This window comes from Wolffia australiana, chromosome 1, assembly GCF_029677425.1.
Source record: "Wolffia australiana isolate 7733 chromosome 1, ASM2967742v1".
NCBI lineage: Eukaryota > Viridiplantae > Streptophyta > Magnoliopsida > Alismatales > Araceae > Wolffia > Wolffia australiana.
In genome coordinates this window covers 17,834,125-17,851,980 of record NC_135835.1, presented here as the reverse complement: position 1 = coordinate 17,851,980, position 17,856 = coordinate 17,834,125, and the positions used below count along the sequence as shown (strand labels likewise).

General features: G+C 38.7%; 1 protein-coding gene across 3 annotated transcripts in view; it reads right to left on the bottom strand.

The window, feature by feature from the left end:
* Nucleotides 1-1,772: 1,772 nt before the first annotated feature.
* Nucleotides 1,773-17,856, bottom strand: part of EMB2458 (FtsH extracellular protease family) — a 28,125-nt gene continuing 12,041 nt past the window's right edge. Inside the window, exons 8-20 of one of the 3 annotated variants that reach the window (XM_078582898.1) lie at nucleotides 17,476-17,649; nucleotides 16,708-16,829; nucleotides 15,166-15,367; nucleotides 14,389-14,517; nucleotides 12,363-12,545; nucleotides 11,844-11,963; nucleotides 4,402-4,587; nucleotides 4,249-4,323; nucleotides 3,157-3,216; nucleotides 2,948-3,055; nucleotides 2,671-2,748; nucleotides 2,274-2,352; nucleotides 1,773-2,019 (exon numbers count right to left, since the gene is read on the bottom strand). In XM_078582898.1, the coding sequence (XP_078439024.1) occupies nucleotides 2,284-2,352; nucleotides 2,671-2,748; nucleotides 2,948-3,055; nucleotides 3,157-3,216; nucleotides 4,249-4,323; nucleotides 4,402-4,587; nucleotides 11,844-11,963; nucleotides 12,363-12,545; nucleotides 14,389-14,517; nucleotides 15,166-15,367; nucleotides 16,708-16,829; nucleotides 17,476-17,649 (1,506 nt within the window). In that variant the 3' untranslated portion in view covers nucleotides 1,773-2,019; nucleotides 2,274-2,283. The remainder of the gene's footprint in view (nucleotides 2,020-2,273; nucleotides 2,353-2,670; nucleotides 2,749-2,947; nucleotides 3,056-3,156; nucleotides 3,217-4,248; nucleotides 4,324-4,401; nucleotides 4,588-11,843; nucleotides 11,964-12,362; nucleotides 12,546-14,388; nucleotides 14,518-15,165; nucleotides 15,368-16,707; nucleotides 16,830-17,475; nucleotides 17,650-17,856) is intronic. The other 2 variants (XM_078582906.1, XM_078582911.1) reach the window with 2 other exon arrangements.

Genomic DNA, 17,856 nt, shown 5'->3' with positions numbered 1-17,856 from the left:
TGTATATTTTTTATAAAATATATTTTTTTATAAATATTTAGATATAAAAAACGGAAGCGTTAAAAAAATCGAAACAATTTATCTTCTATCGTCAACTCAGTTTGGAGTTTTTGTAGACCTTAGAATAACTTAAATAAAAATCCTTCAGAGTTTGTTTTAATGTAAAAATTATTTTATAAAAAAATAAATGTATTTAGCATAAAATTTAGGAAATTTAATGTACAAATATAAATGTGAATAAATATTTCATGCGTGAATTTTTTATTCTATTTTATACTTTCAATGTCAATAATGAAGATCAATTAGGTTTCTTCATTCATCGTTGTATTTATTTTCACTCCAAACAAATAATACTAAATAAATATTTCTCACTCAAGAATGTTTAGTAGAGAGTCAGGCCGCCTCCACGGGAACTTGAATTGTAAAAATAGAATACATTAATGAGTAAGACGGGAGAAAAAGAAATATGAAGATAATCATACTTGTAATAGATACTGTTACTATTGCAGAGACTATAGGTAGATACCGGTAGAAAAGTGTGTAGATGGATAGGTAGAAGATGGGGAGATAGAAAAAGAAAGGGTATCACCAGAGAGAAAGTTTCCTTATTTTTTACTATCTACGAGCATCTGATGGAGCTAAGATCTTAGATGATTGATATGGGTCCATTCTTGGGGCTTTTCTGTCAGCCAAGAGAGAAATGTATGCATGTCAGATGCCAAAAATGGCTCATCAGCAACGGGGACAACAACTAAGGTCAAAAATGGATGAGACGGACAAAAAAAAGGCTATTTCCAATCCAACCTGATCAATTTTTTAAAATGGGCTTTTTAGAATTATATGTTTTTATCTTGATTGTCTATCCTCTTAAAGAGGACTAAGATTAATGTCTATCACTAATGACCTCTTCCTCTTCTTTCAGACACAGATGACTCGAAAGCCATTTTATTTTCCTTGGTCTTTCACACAGGAAACAGACTTTGGGCCGCAATCAACTTCTCTTCTATTTGCTCTTGGCCCAGTCTGCCTTCAACTCAAATCTTACCATAGTGAAACATGCATAAAATAAAAAGGCTATATAAGCGCTAGTTACAATTGAATTTGTATTTGAAAAGAAATTTCCCCCCCCCCCCAAGCGGAGCCTCAGACTCGGGCTAACATGCAGTTTTTTCACACATTTTCTTTTCTAGTAATCCCTGAAAACTAACATGTCTCGAAAATAATCAATTTTTTTTTCTGAACCAAGAAAGGCCAAACATTATAGTTCAATGAATATTTATTTTTTCCTTCATGCATAATTCATGCAAAATTCATGAAAAATAGAAATTTGATAGACTGTTAATGCAAGAAATGGGGTTTTTAATTAAACACCAATGCATGTGAACCGTGATTCGGTCCTTTAGAAATGATACAACATTTTTAAAATCTTAGGATTGCATGCATGAAATTTGATGTGAGTCAACATGATGTGTTACGTCATAGAGAATTGGTGGACGTATATGGGTGAATATAAATTATTTTATCCTAGGCTTCATCCGAAATCCACAGCAACAATTTCATTGAAATATAATTGATGAGTAGAAATTGACTTTTCATTGACTTTTAAGTACTGACAGGTTGACCTCAAATGCGTAATAAGCGTGTATGGATTTTACTGGCAGATTAAGTAAGGTAAAGTCACTGTTCATTTTTGGGATCCTAAGTGACTCTTCGACTGCTATCTTCTACCAGGTTTTGTGTCGCAGACTATGCAATTTATTTTCATTGAAAGCTAAATAAAATTGCAAATGCATCTTAGAATTATAAGTTAATCTGTGTTGTAATATGTTATCCCTCCATCTCTTTTCTTTCTATCATAATATAGCATCACGCTTCTAATGAAAATGAGACACAATAAATTACAGAGTGTGGCACAAACCAACACTCAGAGACTTTGTGGACAAGGGGGAGGTAGACCGCTCTTAACATTCTGACAAGCCCTTCCAATAGTTCATACTGCGAGAGGGGTCTGAACCTGCACTGTTAGAGACAGTTGAAACATATTAATATCAAGTACTCATTATTAAATATTAAAACTCAATCGTATCTGAAATTCTGGCTTTAATGACCTTTAGTGCTTTGAACACTTAGCCTCCAAGAGCATTTACATTAGGCGGATGCCACAAGGTAAATTAAAAAATATCGAATGGAAGTTTTAACCATTTTGGGGAAGAACACAAAAGTACGAACCATATTATAGAAGAAAAATAAATAAATGAAGAAATATATCTAACGTTGCCTTTATTAGGAACTACTCTCTAGCAAAGATAGCCCTGATTCCTTGCCAAAACCTTGCGAGCCACCAGAAATAAGCTGCAGTGGAGAAGGAAAAACAATAAGATTACCCTGCTCGGCCTTAGGTACAAAATGAGCGATGGACTAAAATGGAATGAGAATCAAAAAAGATCTCTTGCTTTCTAAAAAGTCACTAAAAAAAGTTTATAATTTCGAATTCACTACTATTCACCTTCTTGCAAAACCATAGTTAGATAGTCAGGATGGTAATAAAGTTGTTTACCGAAATGGTTAGTAGAATATGAATTCTGAAGAAAACAGGAACACAGACCAAATGAAGTTTATTTGTGCTTATTATAGAGGAAAATGTCAACAGAAGGAGCCTGAAGTTGGAACCTTAGGATTGGTAGGGGACAAAAAGAATGGCTCCTGCTCCCTTAATCCTCCATAGTCTTTAACTAACTTAAGCAAATCCTGTTCAAAAATTTCAAACTGAAAGTCAAAATCATGCAGAAAACGTTGGAATGGAATGGAAATCTGCAAACAGTTTAGTTGGCAAAAATAATAAAATAAAATGTACTTTATTTGGTCCGGAATGGCTATCAGTACAATAATTTCTTACAGAATACAATCAACATAAAGAATGGACAGTCTGAAACAATACGTAAGGTACCTCTCCAGTTAAATTTTCAAATTCAAGCAGATGCTCCACAATCACTTCAAGTACTGCACGATTCTTTACGAGCATTTCCTTCGCCTTTTCATATGCCGCATTGTACATCTGAATTTAAAAAGTGACATTGCAGTTATCTCATATTTTACAACGCAAATATAAATAATAAACTGGAAATTCATGAATTGGCTAGTGTCAAAATTATTAACCTTCTCAACTTTCTCTGCCATTTCAAATTCATGCATATTGCCCATACTCATGGCAGTAACCTGCGTATAAACATTAAAACATAAATTCGAACCCAAGAAAAACAAACGATCTACAATTCTATTAATAAAGTTCTGAAAATCACAAAAGAATTGAAGAATGTGACTTGGACACAACCTCAAGGAAAATTTGTGTCTAATTTATTCTCATGAAATAAAGTAATGGTACGGTTGACGGTGGCTGATGAATTTCATATCATCCACCAAAGACTGCCTGCCTCATCGTCATCCACTTTTAGGTCTTGGACAAATGCCAATTATGAATCGTCATTAACAGATAGATGAAAGCTCTTGGAATCCTGATCGGATTGTCATCGTCCACCCCTCATCCTTAAAATTGATGCTGAACTAGGTTTGGCAGACAGCAATGAACTTGCGGCCATCCCAAAATCTCATCCTCTCTGATCAATGATAACGATGATGATTCATCAACCGATGGATGACAATGACAACTTTTTATGGTAATTGCAATCAATCGATCAGACAAAGTAATCGTTGATTCTGAACCATAACCACTTATACTTGACAAATAGAGAGAGTCGCATAAAGGCTAAAAAGATTGAGAAGAATTTTTACATTTAAGAAACTGAAATCAAACATAAAACATCATTAGCCTTTTCTGCTGTCAATAGCAAAGTTGGCAAGCAATGTCAAATTTGTTATCACCGTCATCATCCTTATATTTTGTCATAGTCACCAACATCCATAAAGCAGCGGATTATGATAGAATCCCTATCATCATCATCATACTCAACTTGCCATGGTTTTTGGTGACGCACAAACCCTCAGCATATGATTCGTTTGATCTAATGATGATGACAATTATGAATTTGTCATCAACAGATGAATGATGATGATGAATTCGTCTAGCAGATAATGATGATGATTCATCACCAACCTTTTCCAAGCAGAATGCTACTTGTGAGTACGCTAAAGATTCCAACTGTGCTCTCTTTCGTGATTTTCTTCCCAGACGCGGTTCTAGATTATAAAAGAAATACAGAATGTTGAAAGATAGTTGCGCCTAAAGCTTACCGCATTGTTGCAGAAATAAATGGTAGGGCTATCGTCAGGACCCCATCCATACTGTATAACCATACGTGTTGCTATCTGAAATGGAAATCTAGGTTAAAGAGTAAAAGAGACAAATAACTTGGGCGTCTGGAAACTTTTCTGCTAAAGATAAACCTCTTGGGCCTGCTTGAGCTCTGAAGAGGACAAAAAGTTCTCTTCCCCAAAAGGGAGCAATAGCTGGGACGCGATATGTGAACCGAAGCAAAACACCAGTTTCTTCTCAAGGTAAGATCGTGTTTCTACATTTCCATTCATTGATCCCTCATTCCTGGCTTTCGTTATCTTTGTACATCCAATGCCCTACAACCAAGAACCCCGTTCTAGAGCAAGTCAGCAGCATAACTAAACGCAAAACTATGTGCATGAAAAATGAAGAATGAGAAAAAACTTCTAGAAGTAATCAAGGACTAGACTGAAATAAGACTAAAAATAACTAAAAGTAACTGAGAATCAATGCATTGTATTTTCAAAAATGCTACTTCATATGGTCCTGCATCACCGAAAGACTGAGTTCAATGTTAGAGCACTAAAAATATTTTTAAAGCCAGCTCTGGGATGGTGAAGCACATGACAAAGTTTTACTATCTTCCTAAACTAGACAAATCCTAAAACAGCTTTCAACGACCAATCAATCATTTTCCCTCAAGACCCATTGGAATTGCTGAAATACAAACCACAAAGTGATGAGAATCTTCACAGATTCTTCTTCAGTCTTTGAATTAGTCTATCCATGTTCATCTCCTCTTCAGATAAAAGATTGGTTATATTCATCACATATTCAATCTCCCAAGAGTCAACCTTACAAAGAATAGATTTGTCTACCAACTGCGGACTAGTCTGACGTCTGAGGAGATAGAGGTTCTCTCTTTAACATAAAGACGGATGCAATCTCAGCACTACCGGCAGGTGGAATTACAACATTGGTGATTCAATAGCAGCTTTGGTGTGTAGAAATAGTATTGTCGGATTGGTAGATGGAGCAGATGAACAATCTTCCCTCTACCAAAACCCAAACAAATCGTTTTCAGTCTACTTGTCTCACTCTGTTTCACCATCTCTGTCTGTCTCTCCTGACGACCTAACATGTTATCTGAGCCAGAAAATCTCCTGTGAAGACGCATCCTGGATTCCTGAGGTCAAAGACAACAATGCCACTGTCCTGCAATCACTGTATGGTGTCTTGGCTTGGCCAGAATCTCTGGTCTGCCCTAAAGACGACAGTGAGTCCTCTACGTCTTGGCTTCACCAGAACATCTGGTCAGCCCAAAACACTGCCAAAGCTCGCCAACACCACCCTGCTACCATCGTGAAGACCATCAGATCTTGGCCAGACACTGACATACGAATTCCGTGAAATAGTGACGTTCGTCATTGTTGACTGACTTCAAGTGGTATATTGGGGCTCTGACCAGTCTATGAGCTTACTCCCTGATGCTTCTGACCAGTCTTTTTCCTGCTGGTTCTGCTGCTTTCCAACAGATGTTGCCTATCACTTCCATGACCGTGTCTCTGATTGTATCACCTCCACCATCATCTGACCACAGCGAGGTGGGACCATTCTCATTTGCCAATATTTTTAAGTTCATTTAATGTTTCCTATTTGATTTTACTCATGGCCAAGGAGGAAGGAATGCTCCATAGTGAATGATAGGGTCCCCACAAGGACCTATCAGAGGATGAAAAGGGGCAGAATCTCAAGCGACGCCACATGTGCCGCATGCTCTGCACGTGCGACGCCCAACTAATGGTTTGTAGGGTTTTTAAATAAGGTGGTAGCTGATTATGGGAAAACAAGAAGAATTTTCAGAGGTGGCTACTGCGGCGGAGCTGGAGATCCTCCAGCCTTAGAAGAGGGAAGCGTTGAGTCTGATCCGGCCAAGCTTCTTCAACTCATTTCAGTTCTCTCTATTATTCTCGCATTTCTCATCCTATCTTCCATAAAAGAAGACTCTGTAATCTCATTGTCGGAGTGTGGAACTCTGATCATACATTCGCGCAGAGCGTGTCAGTCTATGCACTGATTATCAACACTATTCTGGTCTTCTGGAGTTTCATATATTTGGTGTTGTATTAGTAAATACCGGTCCTTCTCTTGGCCAATTAGGGGATAAATGGTATACCCATCTTGCCCAGGGGGCTCCTAGAATTCTCTTTACTGGACAGCACATCTATCAGTGGAGTATGTCCAGATTAATTTCCAACCTAGAGATCAAGCCTATCATCTGACCAACAAACCACCACTGCCTGCAGATATGAACTATACCAAGTGGTGATGCAAAGACGAAGTCTTTTTCAACGGCTTTTAGATTCAATGATTCCCAAACTAAGTCAAATATGGGTTAAGACCATCTTAAGGAAATATGGGATCCAATTGAGAAACAATATTAGAAACAGGATGATGAATCAACCATAACAGACTTGGCATATAGATTTATGAGCTTTCTTCAGGAACATTTTACTGTCTTCGTGTATGCTAACGAGCTTCAGGCCACATGGAAGGAGAGTGATTTTAATCATCTACCCACCACACAGTATTGACCAGGAGTGCATACTTAGCGACCATGTCTACTGCTCCCTGACCTGTCTGCATCCCAAATTTGAAAATGTCCATGCCCAGCTATTTAGCCGAGAACACAAACTCAGCTTTGAAGGTACTATCATTCAGGTACTCAAAGTGGAGAGTTGCTTAGGTGGTCAGAGTCAGAACACTGCGGGGAAATCTGCTAGATTAGTCAACCCAATGCCTGGTAATGTGACCGTCTCAAAACTCCACCGATCTGACAGTACCTACCCAACTAGAAAAATCCTTGTTGGAAGATTTTTACCAGCCTAAGGGGACCCGTAATGATGACAAGTACCAACTATGGCACAGTCATTGCAGACATCACCAGCACACCATCAGAATTTGTTGGAAGACCCATGGCCCCCTGCCTGGGTGTCAAATCTCGTCAGCAAGAGTAACAGTGAGGCTCACATATCTGAAGTCAAAAATGATGTGCACAATTTTGACATTCAAAGGCGGCCTCCCAGAGACATGGAAAAAATCAAAGAAAAACTGCAACAGCTACGTCACGTGGTCAAAAATATGGATCTTATTGGGTCTTCATCCCTGGTCCAGTCAGGTATTCCTTGTTTCTCAATTGCTGCTTAACCTCATCATTATTCTGGTTTCTGGAATATATACTCCCGTGCTACCAATCACATGACCAGCTTGAAAACACTGTTAAAATCATATGAACCCTGTTGTAGCACTTAGAAAGTTCAAACCCCCCATGGTGCTTTATTAACTGTGTCTGGTATCGGTAGCATTGTAGTCAAGGCTATTGGATTGCTTGGCCATGTCTTACATGTCCCAAACTTGTGTTAGTTTGATCACTGTCCAAAGATTAGCTTGAATTTCTTCCTATAAATAAATATTTGACAAGGTCAATGCGTTTCTATTAGACAAGGTCACAGGACTTAAGTATGGGCTAGTAAGAATCAGGGAAGGCATCTACCACTTGACTATGCCTGACACCTTCCCTGGTCATCCTCACAAGGTAAATACTGTTGCCTCATCAGGGGAAAAGCATCTCTGGTTGCTTCCTCAATGGCTTGGTCATCCTAATTAATTAATTATTCACCACTCGGTGGAAAAACTCCTTTAGAACTTCTTCACACTTTTTATCCGCATGATAAGCTTCTTTCAAGTTTGTACTCCTTCGCTGTGATAGCTATGTTCATTTACATCCACATGAGATTTTCAAGATAGCTCCTTGGGCGCTCATTTATGGGTTTCTTGAATATTCTTGTTTAGGCAGCATTGATTTCCTGTGCTTTTATAATTATATTTCCCTTTGTATGTAATTGAGTCGTGTTTCTGTAAGTGGAGCAACGTGACGTAGTCGTTACGTCACTTTTTCTTCCACGTGAGAATAAGTGACTTCATATGAGTGTGGCCAGCCCATTTACTTTTATTGGCTGGTATCAAAACCAGCTGTAATGGGTGAATGAGTAAGAAGTTATTTTTATTTTTCAAAGCCCTAGCCATACGAGAAAGGTTTAGGAGGAGGTGCTGGAGAAGATGTACCAGAGCTGCTAAGGGTAAGCCGACGCTAACAATTCTAACATGCTGAAAGCGTGTCAGTGCTATCATCCTAGCACGAGGAAAACCCTTACATCCAAAGATGTAACATTCATTGAAGAATGATTTTATTAAGATGGTCAATCCCCCCAAGGCTGCTGAGAGTGTTTCTGCCATGCTTCCTATCTAATTGCTCAAGCCTCAATTCCTCGGGACTTGTCCTCTTACCCAAGTTTGGATTCTCCCAAAACTCTTTTGTCCCCTCTGGAGATGATGCTATGGTGTAATCTGACTCTTGGGAATCTCATGAGTCAGATGCAAGGAATTGGTTGGTTCCATAAAGGATTGCTCCCTCTACATACTAAATATTTTATTTTGAGATGGGTCTGCCCTACCTCAGTCGACCAGTCGATCTACAGAAAAACCTACACCAGTGATCAGGACTGATCCAATTACACCAGTAAGAACTGATGAACATGCTCACTCTCAAACCCCTGATGGTGCGCTTCATATTCAGACTACTTGTACCCTAGCTGATACTCTGACTTACCACAATGCCTCTACAGATTATAAAACATTTGACAAGATTAATAGTATCACCAATAAGAAAACAAAGAATCTCCAAAGAAAAACCTCTTGAAAAGTCATTGTGTCGTACAAGATCACTTGGATCAATGAAGAAAACAGCAGTTGACTACCAGAATTGGCGTCCAGAGAGAAGATTGCAAAGGCGAAACGAAAATGAAAGAAAAAAGCACGTCCAAATTGGTCTTTGTTCATCCAGCAAGGAGGAGCTCCCCCGACCCAATTGCCAGAGCAACCTAAAGCTTCAATAAGAATCGATGCCTTCTTTTCTTGGCATCAGCCTTTATTTATAGCCCTCTTTTACCCCCTTTGGGTTTGTTTTATACAAATTTCCGCAAGTGCCCCTATTGGGTCGCATGTGTGACGTCCCTTCTCTTGTTTTTTCTTTGATAGGTCTTCATGAGGCTCTAACCAACATTCCTCATGAATCGTTAAGAGGTGGCCATCCCACATACTTTTCAAGAGACCCTTAGTCAACCATATAGGACACAGGCAATAGATGATGAAATGGCAGCTCTTCATGCCAATCGCACAAGGTCCTTAAAAATCTCTCCCAGCAGGGAAGAAGCCTATCAGATGTCAATGGGTCTATACTATGAAAGTATACATAAAATGGTCAACTTGAGAGGTTTAGCTCGACTGGTTTCCACATGGATACACCCAAAAGTATGGCATTAACTGTACTGAAACTTTTGCTCCCGTAGCCAAAATGAACACTGTCAGAATTCTAATCCCCTTAGCAGCTAATCAACATTGGGAACTCCATCAGTTTGACGTAAAAAATGTCTTTTTATGTGGTGACTTAAACGTTTAAGTTTATATGAAACCCCCTCCTGGATATGATATATATACAGGACAAGTTTGCATTTGAGAAAGGCACTAAATAGTACGAAAAAAAACTCATTGAGCCTAATATGAGAATTTTACTCAAGCCACGCAAACACTTGACTATCGCCAATGCAACGGTGATCATACTTATTCCATCAAGAAACCCTGCCCTGCTGTGCAGTCATCCTGATTCTACAAAAATGACATTATAATAATCACTGGGAATAACTCCTCGACAATCACCAAATCCGATCAATAGCTTCATTCCCTGTTTGATATTAAGAGCTTATGCCCCTGAAGTATTCTATGTGCGTCAAGGTGTCCCATTCATCAAGCAGTATCATCCTCTCCCAACACAAAAAAATACATGTATATATATGATTTACTCGATGAAACAGTTCACCTCCAAAGCCAACCTCTATATACCCATAAAGCAGGTAAAGAGTAAACTTAAATGTGATGCAACTGACTCAGATACTGATCCATTTTTCCTATAGAGGGTTGGTTGGTAAATTTATCTATCTTGCTCACACCCAGTCGAATATCTCCTACTCTGTCAATATTCTTAGCCAATTGATGCATCAACCTAAACTGTCTCACTTGCAGGCAGTGCATCAAGTGCTACTTTACTTGAACAGGAAAATAGGGCTCGGCCTCACTTTCCAGAATGGTAAACCATTGGCCCTAAAAATTTATACAGATTCTGTTTACGCTAGGCCGCCAGTTGAGCACAGGTCTACTACTGCTATTTCTCACTTGTGTATACCAATTTTGTAATATGGTTAAACAAGAAACAACATGGTGATTCCCAATCTAATACGGAGGCAGAATTCCGAGCTTTTGCGCAAGGGGTCTTTGACCCCCTCTGGATTTGGGGTATCCTCCAGAAATCAGGCATTCTCCTCACTGGGCCCAGACAACTCCGATGTGATAAAAAATCTGCCATTAGTCTCACACATAATCTGGTTCAGCATGACAGGACCAAGCATATCAAGATTGAATGCCATTTCATCAATAACATGGAAAAGCTGACGACAAGGATTCTTGAGATTATCTACATTAAAATGAACCAACAGTTGTATAGAGAGAACTTCTACTCAATGCAGGTTTGATTAACATGAAGCAAATCGATTTTAATCCAACCAAAGCATGTGTTATGTTCCTCTGTAAGTACAAGAATGTAGCTTAGACAATTGGTAACCTTCTTCACGATTGAAGAATCAAAAGCAATTACTATCAATGAGATTGGCAGCAAGAATTTCAATTGAGTACTGAGTTCACAACAGATAGAAGAATCCAGAGAAAAGAAATAGAGGAGATATCAAGGTACGGGAGGATCTGGTCGGATCAGATTCTCACCAACTTCCCGAAATCGAGAGAATCTCCCACTCCCAGGCCTTTCCTTTTCCCACCTTTACATTTTCGAACCCCCAAGTGCTCTGTGGTCTGCACCTGAGGGGTTGCTTCTTCTTTTCTTATCGTGATAAATCCTTGGTGTGACCTTATCAGCTAGCAGGCACATTACGGCTGGGGCGCTTGAGATTATGAGAGAGGGAATAAAGCTCCATATAAGATCAAACAAAGGAGAGAAGTTAGGAATGTGACGAGACCAAATTTTGAGCTCTTGCTTGGGGACTGAGGAGCATTGAGGGATTTTGGGGGATTCAAAGAATCTGAGAATCCAATTCATCTTCTTAATAAGTATCCACATTGATAATAAATGGAGCATGATCTCACAAAACAAGAGTTGCCATAAAGCGTACACCATAGTGTGATGTGCTGATCAAAGGATGGAGTCCTTAAGGAAATGGAAAATATAAATTTGACAAATGTGAAATATATCTTGACAGTGAGGACAAAAACATAAATTGCCCATGTGAAAAAAGATGGGAAAGACAACAAAGCCAGACCTCCCAAGAAGTTGGCTCCAGCCATATGTTGTCAACAACATCAAAATTTGGTAGAAGAAGAGTGAAACGGAAAAGATAAATTTGACAAATGCGAAATATATCTTGACAGTGAGGATGAAAACATAAATTGCCCATATGAAAAAAGATGGGAAAGACAACAGAAGCCAGACCTCCCAAGAAGTTGGCTCCAGCCATATGTTATCAACAACATCAAAATTTGGAAGAAGAAGAGCAATTAGACCACGTCCTGCTGCCCAGATTGCATGAGGCAATTTCGTCTCTCTGCTCCACTATCATCATATTAATTCGTTAGAAAACAATTTCCGTACTTGAAAATTATTTGAAGCATTGAAGATTACCAAAAAAGATAAACGTCATCAATATTTTCAAGTAATGAATGAAACAATAACCATCCATGTATCAGTTTCGGAAACTAAAAAGAACGAACCATCCATGTTTCTTCATGTAATTTGTTTGCAATCAATTACCAAAAGAAATTAAAATAGTCCCAACAAACGTCAAAGCCTTCATTCATGAATATTAAGTTATACACCAAAAAACGTCAAATAGCCACAAAGAAAGAGCAAATAACGTAATATGAATAACACATAGATTAAAAGATTTGCATAAAAACTGATGATACATCTGTAACTTCCTCAGATAATATTACTGAACAAAGGTTTGCTTACCTCCAATGGGGGACTTAGAAGTTCAATCCCATTGCTTATCTGGCCGTAAGGTTCCATTAAATCGACCACAGACTGAATATCTTCCTTCGTCAACCCCAGCCCAAGATGATTGACAAGCCATCTGCTTACGCCCTTGATTGGTGGAATATCCCTCAACCACTTCGGGAAGTTCCTGCTCAGGCTCTAGATTGAGGAAAACAGAGTACGCATTATTGATAGCATTCCAGAAACCCAAGGAGCAAAGACAAAAGAAGTAAATGGCAGTCTCTAGAAGGCAAAACAGTAACTAAAAGGGTGAAATACTAAATGTCACCAAATATGTCAGGCACAATATAGGTTTGCTGACTGGTGGGCAGTCGTCGATCACTAAATTTTTTAATTTGGCAATCAGGCTCCAAACACCGCAGAGAATTCACATGTCATCTATATTCATGTTATACCTAGGTATTTAGGGCCTAAGGAAGTGTAAAATTTAAATCATCGAGAACCATGAAAATATCATTTTCTTTTGCCGTTCCCTGATGCACTAAGTTGAGTAGAATAACAAAGGAGAAAGTTATTACATAAATTTAAAATGGCAGAATAAAAAAGTAACACGGAAAGGATTAGAGAAAGGTAAATCCAAAGATAAGAGATTCAGAACAAGAATAGAGAAGGTGAAAAAAAAACAGACTGAACAATTGAAAAGGGAGAAATACAACTAGTGTTGAACTATGGATGATCAAAGGAGAAAAAGGAAGCAGGGCCACGAAGGAACCCCACTATCCTATGAGCAAGGGAATGCATCCTAGAACATCATAGCTGTGCACTATCATTAGCTTTCTGCGTGCATTCAATGCGGAGAAAGGCCAGTAAGGATCACCTTCTCCACAAAGGCTACCACATCTTCACATCCTTGAGCTTCCACACCTCAAGGAATCAATGTAGAACTCTAAAATGCTCATCACGAGGTATAGAGATCAAGGATGGTGGATTCCCGAAATTACTGTCTTCTTCTAGATCGGAATGTGATACCCGCGAGACCCGAAGAGTACCTTTAGAAGAGAAAGATGTAGTTCTTACTTCAACTGAGGATAAGTCCAAGGGAGAACCCTCACCAAAATAACCGGGAACACGAGAGTTAGAGTTCGATGGGAAGAGGAAGAAGGTGGTTAGGAAGGAGGGTAGAAGTGGAAGAACAGCTCAGCTGAGCTATTCCCCTCTGGACGCCGCCTGCTCCGCCCCCAGCCTCAGCTGCTGTTGCAACTGCCCGACCGACAAAAACATTCTGCTTCCTACTTGTCGCCCGCTTCTTTAATAGTCATTTAGCACGTACGGGCTTCTCTCGCACGTGCGACTTTAATCCTTCAGCTTCTGCTTCCTTCGTTGATATTTGTTGGCGAAGAACTGATTGGTATCAGAATGCAAGGAAGAGGAAAGAATAAAGAGTGAGAATGTACACGTTCAGTAACATATACAATCAGGCTAACCGAATCAGTCAAGATTGCCACTGCATGGGGATGATCTCCCAAGTACTAGCTCTCAACTGCCGCAGCATCAGAGTCTCTAAAGTCAATTCTGCCATCCCATGTCGCTCCAGCTCCACTCCCCCTTCATCATCCCTCTGGCGCGTGATTTGAATACATATCCACACATAAGAACTGGGTATCCTTCTTTCTTTTCATATATGTTCAGGGAAGAGTCGTCTCAAATTTCTCTTTCCCTCCCCCTATGTCTAGGTCCCATTGATTGTGCTAAACGACTGAAAGGCCTGAATGATTATAATGCACCCGTATCAACTCTCAGGGTCATAAAAGCTGCTTTTACTTACTACCATTGGATGAATTAAAGAGTTCCGCTGCATGACTTTGGACGTCTTAAACTAAGTATATATGGAAAAAAGAAGACAGCGTCTTATGTTGGATTTATTTCCTAATAATGTGGAAAATAATATGAACATTCGAACTATAAAATCCACAATATTTAAAATAGCTGAAACCTTGGCAGTTTAAGTAATAACGTCCAAGTAGAAGACAGGGGCATTTACCGCAAACCATCCACAATAGCTCATTAGTTCATCAGTGTCAAGAACTTTGTTCCGGAAAGCAGCACCTTCCAACGCTAGTGGAACAAGTTGCAGTTCAACAGGCCTTAATAGAGCAGTCTTCTCAGCAACCTGGAGGAAAAAAGATGCCATCGCCAGGCGGTTGTTATAGATATGAGATGTAGAACCAAATGGATGCAGCTTAAAGATTGAATGTTCACTTTATGTTGATTAACCAAAATCTGGTAAAGGTCTCGATGCAAGTGCTGAGGTCGTTCTTAGCCCAAAACTCATTCATCGGACAGAGAAATAAGAGTTCACTAAAACGACACTAGTTCAATCTATGTGCCAGAAACAACGAGGCCAGTTGACATAATATACATACTAATGAAAACTGGCAGTGAAGGGATGTTTTACCAGAGACACTTTGAAAAGTTGCAAACAAAAACATATAATTACCAAATCAGATAAATCTTTCTTCATATTTATCCATTCTTCATAAAATAACCTCTTTCATGGTCTATGATTCTGAATAAAATGAAATACCCCGTGGATATGTGGATCCCAACTCAAAAATGGATTCAAGAAATTTTAGCTACTAGTTTCACAGAAAGACAGATTAATTACTTGTTGTCATTATCTGCTTGATATATCTCGGGCAATGGACGTCATGAAGGAAACGTAACAGACGCACATTGGCGTCCTTGGTCACCAAAGGGGAATAAGAATTGGACTCTAAATGATCATAATCTCATAATCTCTTTCAAAAAGTTTAGTTACCTTCTTCCAGTCCACAAAACCAATAAGTTGCTCATCCATTGTTTCCCTGGCCGATATTTTCAGTATCTTCTCTCTTTCCATCTGGGTTGGACGTTGAAGGTGCAAAACCCTGTCCATGCGGCCAGGTCTTTGCAGCGCCTGATCTATTTGCTTGAGATTTCTGGTGGTGGCTAATAGGACAACACCATCTTGTTTCTCAAACCTGAAAAAAGAAATTAAGGTCATTAATATGACAGTCAATCGTGCACGAGAATTTTTTTATTTTCTTCACTTATTCTTTTTTTTTTTCCTTTTTTGGCCAGACAGCAGGCCTATGTTTTCCATTCCTCACAGATCACATGTTCCTTTATGACAAATCAATGAGTTCGGTTCCCCGGATACCAACCTGTTTCAAGTTCTTGAAAATTCTTTTAATGTTTCATAAAGGCCCTCTCAACCTTGTTGATTAGAGACATTGTTCTTATTTCTTGTTTTTTTATTTTTGTCTTTATTCCTTTCAATGGGGCACATGTTATAAGTGGCCCAAATAGTTTGCCCTTTTAGTTTCTTTATATCATTATATGTCTGCCACAGTTATAAGCGACCCACGTGACTGTGGACAGCGTTATTTATTCTAGGAATAAGCCACATTAGTAAGCAGGGCCTACAGACCCTTGTTTATTGACTGGTAATTAAGCCAGTATGTAGTAATGGAAAACTGTTCAAACCTAGCCGTCAGTTTCTTGTTTCCTGTCACCATAGAGAGGATCATCAAAGTGAGAAGATCAAGACCTTGAGCAGTTTCAAACGAACTTCAGTCATTGAAAGCAAAGTCAAAATCTAGAATTATCGTCAGATAACTAACCTCTCAGGAAACAAAAAACCAAATGCTCAAAATGATTCTTCATATATTCATGACTAACTACCCCGTGCTGCTCAAACTAGGGAAGTTATGTATGGTTCTCCTTTGATTCTCATCTTATGGGAAATAAATGTATTTTCTAGAGGCCCTCACAATAAATTAGATCAATTTATTGATGGACAACCAATGACACAGTAATTGCTGACAAAAGGTTATTAACAACCACGATGCACATTTGGTCACAAAGAATGTTAAAAAATGTAAATGCACGGAGGCATTTAGAAAACCAAGGGAGATCCCACATCAAGAAGTTGATAAAAATATTTTGAACAGCTAATAGGGTCGAGAAGTTGATGAAACTATTTATAACGCATTCATGAATGTGAGCCATTCATTGTCTTTTGCCATGACATTTTTCTGGAAAGTCATCTCGCATTCCTCTTCCTCTCTAACTCAAGGTCATCCAAAGTTATAGTTCATGCCATCTAAAATCGATAACTCCCCCAAGACTATGTTTAACTTTCAATCTTCATTGTTAAAAAAAAAATCGTCAAGTAACCAGTTATCCATGATAAAGTATATCTGATAAGATCAACGTGCCATTTTTCCAGATGTTAAAAATGAGACAACATAGATGTGATAAAAATTGAGGAAACATCCAACAGCTCAGACACCCGTGACGAAAGACAAAAAAAGAGTACCCATCAAGTTCGACGAGAAGTTGATTAATGAACGCTTCATGGTCTTGCTTCTTGGTGTGAATAAACTGTCCTCGAACGCCTGCAAAGAGATCAAAATCTTCGACAAAAATGATAACTGGCGCCTGCAAAAACATCGAGACCTTTTCATCAGGCAGCCGAAAAGGAAGAGTTTTGAACAACTTTGAGAAATTTTTTTGCGTTGAAACGACAAGAACAAAGCATTTTCCCCGGCACACATTTTACATAATCAGAATATTGGACCTTTTCTGAACCAGAAAAAAACATGAAATTATTTGACTTATATAATGGTAGTTTTAGCGTATGTATCAAAGAGTTGGAATAAAATCCCACATCCCAAGGGCCAGTTGTGCACCGAAGCTATCACTAAAATAAAAATATCAAAGAAAAAAAATTGAAAGAGGCTGATTGTCTAGCGGTGATAGAAGCAACATATAAAAGAAAAGAAATCTGAAATTTAGAGTTATCCTTCAAACAGAAAACCCAAAAAAGAATCCGATCAAGACATTTGATAAGCAATCACGTTTCAATTAAAAGTGAAATATAAAGGATAAATGTCAGACGTGAGATTTAAACACTCAATAAGAGGAAGTATTAACAGGGAAAGGTATTTCGGAATTGAAAACTTTGAAAACATCGGAGCAGCTAGATAACTTAAGTAGACAAAGTTTATCAATTTAAGTCGACAAAATAGAGGAAATAGGGTGAACACACGCATAACAAAAACCTGAAAAAGTTCAGAAGACAAACCAAATCCCTGGCAGTTTGGAACAGTTCCCTGACATTAGATGCACTTTGTCCAACCCAAAGTCCAGCTTCAAGCTGACGAGCTTTAATTTCAACAACAGGGACTCTGGCCTGAGCCGCTATGGCTAACGCCAACGACGTTTTCCCTGTTCCCCTCTCACCAACAATAAGAACACCCTGCGTCATCCATTAAGTACAATAGTTAAATCCATATTCAGAATCGATGCTAGAAAAATTCAGAAAGGAAAAGGAAGTTCTAATGGAAAAAATTAACTATATGAATAACATTCATCTTTCTCAGAGGCATAAAACCTTCAGAAGAAATTATGGTAATATTATGATGTTCCTTTTCTATCCTACAAAATTTCTTCAAGGAAAGAGAAG